This window comes from Ptiloglossa arizonensis, chromosome 1 (genome assembly GCF_051014685.1).
Source record: "Ptiloglossa arizonensis isolate GNS036 chromosome 1, iyPtiAriz1_principal, whole genome shotgun sequence".
Lineage (NCBI taxonomy): Eukaryota > Metazoa > Arthropoda > Insecta > Hymenoptera > Colletidae > Ptiloglossa > Ptiloglossa arizonensis.
In genome coordinates this window covers 15,380,210-15,390,712 of record NC_135048.1, presented here as the reverse complement: position 1 = coordinate 15,390,712, position 10,503 = coordinate 15,380,210, and the positions used below count along the sequence as shown (strand labels likewise).

Sequence of the window (10,503 nt, the reverse complement as noted above, 5' to 3'; positions counted from 1 at the left end):
AAAAACTACCCAATTACGTCTTCTGCTTTAGTACCATCATAGGTTTACATCGTTTACATTGTCCTACTGCTACAAGCGTCTCCAGAATTTGTATAAATTTTATCATAAGTATATTACATGCATCGTAGATTGAAATTGAAATTGGGACTGTGGAAAAAAAATTGAAAAAGACAATTCAACGAACATGCATGGAAAAGTTTCCATCTACCAAATATTTTCGTTTTTTAACGAATATACGATTGTTTCGTCGACGATCGTTAACCTTGAAAATGTTTAACAACGCAAGCGGCGGCAAATACACACTCGTTATTAGAATCGGCTAATACAATCGTTGTCGTTGTAACAGAAAGAGGTTATGTTCCCTCGCGACAGAAAAATATTTTCAATTAAAAGTATTTCGTACGTTACCATATTTGTCCATAAAAAGTTACAGTTTGTACACAATTCCCGAGAATATATAAAACACATAAATCTATGTCAAAATTTAAAAAATTAATACGAATAAACTAGACCGATGTACCGCTGAGAAACCGCTTACTACTTGTGGCTTGTATTATCAAAATGGCGCCGACCGAAGCGGAAAATTCAAACACAAAATCTAAGAGAACAACAACTCGAACCCGTTATCTGCGTAACCGTTCGTTCTCAATTTTTGAACTTTCTACCCGTTTGGAAAGCAAATCGTCGAATCGTGATTCGAAAAATTGTACAAACCAGATAACGAGTAATAATATAAAAAAAATATCGTAGAGTAATCGAGCAATAAAGTGTATCGAATCAATATCGAATTTCACCTTATCGTTATTCATCGAGTACCTCTTTCGAGTACTCGAGCCACGTTATCGTCATTTGAAAACGATTCGCGCATCGGAACTGCGTTCGATCCAAGGAAATGAAAGAAACGCTCGAACGAACGTTACTGCTACAACGTTAGGTGCAATTGTACAGGGTGTCTCGTAAAACGTGGACTACTATCCGGGAACAGATACGACTCTACAAATTAACGTGCATGCGTTTTGTCGCGATTTATTTTTGAAATTCATACACCGTACACGAAACGTGACCTATTTACGGGAATTGGTTATCAACGAGGTAAGTTCTATTTGCACATGCAACGGTGGTAACATAACACGTGCAACGGTGAAATCACAGTTTTCCTCGATCTTCGTGATTCGACCTTGGGAAACCGGGATTAACGAGGAAGACGGGAGGCGGAACGTTTCGTAACGAGCACGAAAAGTATTTTTCGACAAACAGTGACAAAGAAACGTCGAGTGCGTTACGAAACCTACCGCCCCACGGATACGATCTATGATCCATATAGATACCTTGGGTGGCTTCCTTTTCGGCGGCGACTTCCTCTCCGGGTCGCTGCTGGACGAGTCCTCTTGCAAGTTTTTCGAGTCGGTTGCGTGTCCGTTCAGTGATTCCTTGTTCGTCGTTTTACGACTGCTCTTCGCGGTCACTTTGCTCTTGTTGATACTGTTCACCGCCATGCTACCGATATTGTGAATAGAGTTCACAGCGCTCGGTAAACAAGTGGTGGTGGTGTTGCTGTTGTTCGACGAGACGTCGCGTTCTTTGTTGTTGAGCGGTTGGGATGGTGCCTGAGAGATGTTCAGGGGTAACGTGACGCACGATCCGCTCCCTACGACACCGGTGGTGTCCTCCGTGCCGTCCTCGCCGGAATGCCTCTGCAGCCAGGCCTTCTTCAATTTGTGAACCGGGTAGCTGGTACTGCTCGGTGGTCTCGGTGCTGGACTGTTGGACTTCTCGCTGTCCACCGTGGTGGGGTTGGCTTTCGCCGGTGTTCCGGGTGCGCTTGGGGCTGGACTCGGTGCGGTGGATGGCGCCGGGCTCGGTATGGGTGCGGGACTAGGCGCTGCGCTGACCGTGGGGTTCAATGAGCTGACGCTGCCGGTGCTGGCGGGTCTGACGGAACCGTCACCGCTGGCCGTTCTCGGCGCTGGACTGACCGCGGTTACGGTTCGTTCTTGCATCTGGGTGTTCGGTTGGGCGAGTAGGGCCGCGGTGTTCACCACGGTGGTGATCGAGGTGGCGGCGGATGCTATCAGGGGGCTCGGTTCGCTGACACGGGAGAGTACGGGTGGACCGACGCATTGGAGGGACAACGGTTGGGGTTCCTCGGTTCTGCGTTTCTTGCACACTTCGAGGGATACCGGTTGCCCGGGATTGTTCTCGGTCAACGAAGGCGTCGGGGCCTTCCTCTTCGGCGAGCCGGACCTCTCGACGCCGAGATCGAGCGGCTGGGTCTGGAAGGCGGTGTTAATTTGCGGCTGCGTGTGCTGCACCGTTTGGCCGGGTTGTTGATGCGGGCTGGTGTGATGAGCGGGATGGGCGATCGGCCTGGACAGTGGCGCCGATGCGGCGGTCGGCGGCGAACCGTGGAGAGGTGGCGGTGGTAGCTTGGCGGCTTGCATCGAGCCGGTGAAACCTCGTGGATCGTAGACGGATCTGCTGTGAGCGGGCGGTGGCAGGGGTGGTGGCGGCGCCCCGTGATGATGAGGCACTTGCTGGTAAGGCGAGCTGCCGGCTTTCGAGGTGAGCGGTATCGGCGCGGCGACCGCCGGTTCCGAGGCACGGCATACCGGCGTACCGGTCATGATACCGGAATTCGGTTTACCGTAGATGTGGGGCGGCGCTGGACTGCTGACTTTCGGTTTCGAGCCAGCTGGGGCGGCGTAATGGGAAGTCGGGGACGCCGTGGGCGGATGAGGATGTGGATACGGATACGAGGACTTAGCAGTGGCGTAAGGTAGCCCTGGTTCCGGCCTGGTGAGATAACGGGGTTCGGGTGGCGACGGATGCGGTGGTTGATGTGGATGCTGAGCGTGCGGTGACTGTCGATTGTGCGAGTGCGGTGGATGCCCGTGAGGACTGGGTAACTGGGTGGTGGTGGTGGGACCGGTACCGCTTCTGTGGTGGCCCTGAGGTATGCTCTTCGCCGCCTGTAGACCGGCGTCCAGGTGGTGAAGGTGGTGCGGACTTTGGGTGGGACTTCTGTACTCGTACGGTTTGTGTTGCGGCGCCACCGACTGGACGTTCAAATAGGGCATGATCTTCGGGCTCGGTGAGTGTTGCTGAGACGTCGGCACCTTCGGCAGCTCACGGCCCTCGTTCTTCACTATTACCGAACTCTTGTGGTCCGGTAACAGCGACGGTGGATTCGGTAGTACCTCCCTACCGTGATGATCCCTCTCGAGACCCCCGGCCAAACCGCTCTTGCTGGCCAGAGACTTGTGCGGTTGTCCCACCACGTCGCTCTTCACCTTGATGTCGTGCATGTACGACGACTGCGGCTGGTACGTCGAGTAACTGAACAGACCAACGTTCGGCTCGACCTTTGGCAGAGAGCTGTGCGACGGCCCTACCACCGACGGCGGTTTCTCGTGCAGACTACCGACCGGAAGCGACGACTTGGACGTCCTCGAGTGCGCCGGTGGAGGTGGGTAATCGACTTTACCAGGTACGCTCGACGGTCGGGACACCTGGAGGAAACAATCATTGTTAATTACATCTTTTCGGTAATCGTTGGAAAATTGAAAAACGGTTCAAAAATATTTGATTTTTTTTTTTTTTTTATTGGAACGGATTCCAGTTGCGATAGGAACAGTGGAAAAATGGGTGACTGTCTCTTTTTTTATTTATGCGAGTACGTTACTAATTTGAGGATTAACTAACTTTCCCTCGTTTTAGAGTTTTGTAGAATTTTTCTTCATTTGTATCGAGCTTTAGTTCGTTATTAAATAATACTGTAGTAACTTTTCTTCGTTTCCGAGGAAAACTAACTTTTACTCATTTCCAAGGAAAGTGATGTTAACTTTCCATTTCCAAGGAAAGCTGTACTAACTTTCTTTAGTTTCTAAGGAAAGTTGGACTAACTCTTCTTCATCTCTAGGGAAAGCTGTACTAACTTTTTCTCATTTCCAAGGAAAACTGTACTAACTTTTTCTCATTCCCAATGCAAGTGATACTGACTTTCCATTTCCAAGGAAAGCTGTACTAATTTTCTTTCATTTCTAAGGAAACCTGTACTAACTCTTCTCCATGATTAAGCAAATCTGTACTAACCTTTCTCAATTTCCAAGTAAAGCTGTGCTAACTTTTCCTCATACCCAAGAAAAACTGTACTAACCTCTCCTCCTTCCCAAGAAAACCTGTACCAACTTTTTCTCATTCCCAAGAAAACCTGTTCCAACCTTTCCTCATTCCTAAGAAAAACTGTACTAACCTCTCCTCCTTCCCAAGAAAACCTGTACCAACTTTTCCTCATTCCCAAGAAAACCTGTACCAACCTTTCCTCATTACTAAGAAAACTTATACCAACTTCTCCTCTCTCCCAAGAAAAACTCTACTACCTTCTCTCAATTCCCAAATAAATCTATACCAACTTCTCCCCATTCCCAAAACACGGCATACCAACCGTTCAATCGAACAATTCTCCCCAAACCTAAGAATACCCAGTATTACACCGATCTACAACCCCGTTAACCTAGACGACGCGCTGTAATCGTTACGTCGCAATCGACAAACGTAGCGAGTCTCCGTTTCGCGACAGTCTTCCGGCTTCGACCGTAACGTTATTGCGAACGCGTTATTCGCTCCGCCCCTTACCCCCACCACGCAGCTCTCTAGGTTCCCCCACTCTAAAACGCGGCCTCGAATTCGTCTACGTACCTGTTGAGTCGGAGGCGCGGTGGCTGCATAATAAGCAGCCCTCTGCTGAGCCGCAACATGATCCCTGACCTCGGCCTGTCTGTGCAGTCTCTCGGCCGCGACCAGGTGTTCCCTTATCCCCATGTTATCGGTTTCCCGCTGTCTCTGCTCCCTTGCGTCCCGTTCCCTCGCCTCGCGTTCACGTTCCTCCCTCTCGCGTTGCTGTTGCTGCGCCACGGTGACCGGATGCGCGCTACCCGCGCCTGCTCCCGGATGATGATGGCCCACGTGCGCCGTCATCCCTGAATGCGGCGCGGGGTGAGTCCTGCTGCCGGGCGGCGGCAGGGGGATGAACGTATTCCACGCCATCGAGGTCGACTGCATGTTTCTCTGCGGAACATAAGACACCTACTTCAATAAATACTGCCAATCAGTTTCGCGATTCGTGGCGCGTGGTCGTTTTCGTCGTCGTCCACGGAAATGCATTCTGACGATACCGACGAACGGGTGTACCGGCACGCTGACGCGTACATTTTGCGTGCTTCGACGGCAAAATACGTGTTTATTTTAAGCCTGGCTTATTTTTAACCCTCCCGCGGCGAGTGCAATGGCTCGCTGCCGGCCGCTACCGCACCGGCGTGCTTGCTTTCCGTCTCCGTTCCACGGTCGCTTCCCCTTTCGAAACATTCGAAAAATATTGCGCGATACCACCGTAGCCGGGACACCCTTGGCTGTCGTGCGAATTTTCAACGCGAGAGATTTTGTTTGCTCTTTTTTTGTCAGCGATGTTTCGATCGAAAACCACGGGGGACACGGGTTTGTTGACCGAGTAGGTACGGATGATTTATGGAAAGTTGGAGTTGGTAATGTGACTAAGAAAATACTGGGGGTTTGTGATGTAATTTGGGAAATAGGGGAGTTAGTAGTTTAACTTGGGAAATAAGAGAGTGAGTAGTGTAACTTGGGAAATAGGAATTAGTGATCTAATTTGGGAAATGGGGGAGTTAATAGTGTAACTTATGAAGTAGAGAAATTAGTAATGTAATTTAGGAAATGGAGAAGTTAGTAATATAATTTAGGAAATAGAGAAATTGGTAATATAATTTAGGAAATGGAGAAGTTTGTAATATAACTTAGGAAATAGAGAAATTGGTAATATAATTTAGGAAATGGAGAAATTAGTAATGTAACTTAGGAAACAAAGGAGTTAGTAATGTAATTTAAAGAATGTAAACAAGAAAATAGAGGAGCACTCGGTAAATCTATTGCAATAACCTTAGTTACGGGAAAACGATGTATTGCAAGGAGGCGATGGGTCGAAAAAGACCCATCAAGGAACGCATCAAGATTAAATAACGAAAACTCTTGATTTTTTACTTTTCGTAGTTCTCGTATTATCCTTCTAAAATTAATACCAACGCATTTTTCGGATTCTCTTGTTCAAAAAAGAGTCCAAACGCGACACAAATCAGACTACTTTTAATCGATTCGATGTGTACAGTACTACACATCGCATAATGCGTCTTTCTTTTTCTGCCGTGTCAGGTTTCATTGAGCTCGAGACGCTGAGTGGAAGGGATTGGAGGGTGCAACGAGTGGAAAGTAACAATGCATATTTCAGCGAAAGTTAACCGTACTGTCGCCAAACGAGTGTTTACATCCCCACTCTGGTTTATAGTCTACCAGTTCTCCCACCGTCACACGCCGTTGGCTGCTGTCGATCTTCCCCACCGTCCTCGACCAATAGCGACGCGCGCGATGGTGGGGGAACCGGTGGATCGCGAGCCAGAGTGGGGACGTAAACACTCGTTCGCCTTCTTCTCGCGGACCGACAGTACGTCTCAGGGACTCGTCGCGGCTACTTCGATCGAATCTATCGCGACATCTACTCGCTTTCGAGCGAATTCAACGCGAATTTAACGATTTCCAATCGTTATCCAACGTTTCACCCGCTCGTTACGATCCTCTCAACAAATAATTTTGAGAGTTATAAATAATTAATTTCCCTATGTTTCTTCGATCTTCCTCGATTCGAAATATCGTTCGATTACCGAGCGGACGTAAACGCGCGACAAAAGAGTAACGAGACCTAGACTCGTTCCGTCGATAAACAACAACCGTGACTCATCCGGTGAAACGTACGATCGAGATCAAGACACCCGGAGAGAAGAGTGGCTCGTTCTTCGAATCTTCGCGAAAACACGAGAAAGAGAAAAAGTAAGAAAGAAAGAAAGAAAGAAAGAAAAAAAGAAGAAAAACGAAAAACATTTTTGGAAAACACGCTCGGGATGTTTTTCGCGCGCGAGGATCGTGTCAAGGTCGTGGCACCGAGTCACCGGATAAAGTCCATCGACGACGATGAACGCGCTGAGCAGCGAGAGGAGGAGAGACTTAACGGTGCGTACGGAGGAACGGGGAGGAGGAGTAGGAGGAGGGGGAGGTCCGTCGAGAACAGACCGCGGATCTAATTATAGTCTCGTCCGAGAAGAAGGTTTACTATGCTAATCGAGCGAGTAAAATGTCAACCCACGTGTTCTGTTTACCCCGCTCCGCTCGCGTCATCGTTCGATGCGTCCGTTTGTATTCCGCGCGCGTTCACGCGATCGTACGTCGTCCGCGTGGCGATCTCTCTCCCCCTTGTTGCTTTTACCTACGCCTTTCGTCGCGGCCAACGACTCGACGAAACGGAACGTTCGCGAGGATCCCGAGCGCTCTCGACGCGTTAAACGTTTCGCCGAGTACGCTCGCTCTTCGCGAGACGCCATTTGTGCACGTCGACCGACCGTGCTCGCTCTTTACGAGACACCACTTACACGCGACTGATGCCCGCTCGTCTCCTACTGCTCCGAACTCGCGGGTTTTCGAGGTTTAATTAAATCGTGTTAGACTCGTAAGAGAATCCGGCTCGAACGTAAGAACCATGGGTGAGTTTTGTCTGTGGACAAATGTCCGCTATGTGGACGAACGTGGTCGTTGGAATATACTTTCTTAAAAATATTTGAAAGAAACTCTTGTACAATGTTTTCGAGCTTTAATTAAATCGTGTTAGACTCGTAAGGGAATCCGGCTCGAACGTAAGAACCATGGGTGAGTTTTGTCTGTGGACGAACGTGGTCCTTGAAATATACTTTCTTAAAAATATTTGAAAGAAACTTTTGTACAATGTTTTCGAGCTTTAATTAAATCGTGTGAGACTTGTGATAAGGGAATTGAGGTCGAACATAAGAACCATAGGTGAGTTTTGTCTGTGGACAAACGTGGTCGTTGAAATATATTTTCTTAAAAATATTAGAAAGAAACACTTGTACAATGTTTTTGAAAAGAAAGTGTAGCGTTCACGAGGACAGTGAGAGTTACGACCTTGTTGCTAATTATGACACGCGTTATCGAAACTGAAATCGTAGGGCAAGGGGTTAATGTTAGGTTTGTAGAGAAATTATAAATATCTTATCGTAACCCGTAACTGCTACGGTGGGGTCAGATAGAGCGAATTTTATTATTGTAAGAAATTTAGTCGGTTTCTTAGCACGTTAAGGGTAGAGACACAAGATTTTTTTTCCGTTTCACAAATATCATCGTGAAAGACACTTTTAAGACGTGAATTTAAACGCTGATCATTGTCCGTGCGCAATATGTACACTTTTGGCGAAGTCTAAACAAATATCGTCCGCTTTAAGTCCAAAGTACGCGTTATTCTGTTCGTTCATTTCTATCGTGTCCATTATCTTTAATATTCTTATTTATGTTCTTCAGTTACACTTTAATTCCGTAACGTTTCGTTATCATTCTTACTTCTACCGTTTCTGTACTTTCAATACTTTAGATAAATAAATCTTAGCGGTCGTTAACCTGTCGAGTGGAAACGAGTCTGCACGAGTTCTCTATGTTTGACTTCAACGCCACGATATTCCGTATGTTTAGTTACCGTATATAGTTCTTGCCAATTTGCGCGAACAAACTACTGTTCGTCCGTGAGAAGAAGGTTAACGAGTCTCTGCATCCCCACTCCAGACCACAGACTACCAACGCCCCCACCAATCGCGCGCACAGCCGCCATTGGCCGAGCACCGTGACACAGACCGTCAGTGGGCGCGATGGTGGGGGAGCTAGCGCCTTAAACTGAGCATGCGTACACTCGTTGGCCTTCTTCTCATCAACGGACACTATACGCGTCGAATTATTCACGAATAACACGGATAACCTATTATTTCACAAAACTACAATTTTCGTCGCAACAATTGCGCGCGCAGAGACTCGCTACGAACTACAATATTATCATTTTTGCTTTAAATCCATCGCAAGATATTAACGAAGAATGCTTCAAATCTATCGCAAGATATTAACGAAGAATGCTTCAAATCCATCGCAAGATATTAACGAAGAATGCTTCAAATCCATCGCAAGATATTAACCAAGAATTCTTCAAATAAATAATACAAGAGGTTAACGAAAAATGCTTCAAATCTATCGCAAGATATTAACGAAGAATGCTTCAAATCTATCGCAAGATATTAACCAAGAATGCTTCAAATAAATAATACAAGAGGTTAACGAAGAATGCTTCAAATAAATAATACAATAGGTTAACGAAGAATGCTTCAAATAAATAATACAAGAGGTTAACGAAGAATGCTTTAAATAAATCGTTCTCGAGGTTAACGATGGACTTTCCGCGGTCTGGAATACCTCGATAACAGTTTCCAGCTGGTTGAAAATTTCCCACGAAAATTTTCCACCGAGAGTCGAAGTTTTGCAATCTCCCCCTCGTTACACCTCTACTACACCCCCCTCTGTACGCGAAACTGCGTCCAGGAGCAATACGCAGGCGTAACATTGCTTACCAGGGGACGAGCGAATCGCGAACGCCATCCGTGCGAAGCGGACCCCGAAGAATAAAAAGCAGATTAAGCGTCACGGGTTAAGAGTTCAGGAAGAGAAAGTCAACGAACCAATGGCGGCACTCCGGTCCCTGATTGAGCCTGAATGCCGTGTTCTGGCTTTTGATTGCGCGCAATCGCTCGGATTCGGTTCCCTCTCGACTCCTCCGCGCTGCTTTCGGTCCCGCGGGTGGCGCGCGCGTGTACTCGCGCCTTTAACGAGCGTTTTACGAGCTTTTGTCCCGGGCATCGTCCCGCGCTGCACCTTTTGTCGGGAATGCGATATACGAGCACGAAACGCGCGCGTATAATGCCGTTCCGCGCGGACAAAACTCGCGCGCAATCACGGCTAATACCCGAGCGGAGACGCGCGGAGACTTTAAGAGGGACAGAGAACATCGTTGAGGAACAGAGTACGATGTTGTCCGCTTCGTTCCGCTTCCATCGCGCCGAGAGAGTTTTTCGACCGGCTTTCTCGCGGCGAACGTGAAAAATGAACGACGGCTACGGCGTTAAGTCGTTAATTGAACTCTGTGGATCCTTTCGAAATATTTATTACAAATATTGCAATTAACACCCGGTCGGATCGTGAACACGTCATCGTGACGCGTACGTTACTCGAGGCTCCAAGTAACGGAAGACGAATGATGTTAAGTGGGGGAGACTCGGGTAAAACGTTGAAGAGATAAGTGATTTTTTTGCAAATTTTGCAAGCTGAAATTTCGCACTTTTCGGGTATATTCTTTAACGTTTCGTAGATGTGAATATTCATGTTTTTTTTTTTTTTTTTGGAGGGGGGTACAGTTAACTCTTTGCGGATCTTTTTATCGACGGTGTGCGAGTTTGGAATTTTTTAATGACGATCTAGAATAGAAAATCAAATGGAGTTTTTTTTGTAATGGAATTACATGTTCTATGAACCTAAATACTGTTTAAAAAATATAAAATT

The 10,503-nt window shown here is 47.2% G+C and overlaps 1 protein-coding gene across 5 annotated transcripts in view; it reads right to left on the bottom strand.

Annotated features, from left to right (window-relative positions):
* Positions 1–10,503, bottom strand: part of Kdm3 (Lysine demethylase 3) — a 572,262-nt gene that overhangs the window by 5,003 nt on the left and 556,756 nt on the right. For 4 of the 5 annotated variants that reach the window (XM_076305347.1, XM_076305593.1, XM_076305686.1 and 1 more), the window contains 2 exons: positions 4,699–5,085; positions 1,329–3,509 (listed from right to left, as the gene is read on the bottom strand). In XM_076305347.1, the coding sequence (XP_076161462.1) occupies positions 1,329–3,509; positions 4,699–5,085 (2,568 nt within the window). The remainder of the gene's footprint in view (positions 1–1,328; positions 3,510–4,698; positions 5,086–10,503) is intronic. The other variant, XM_076305514.1, reaches the window with a different exon arrangement.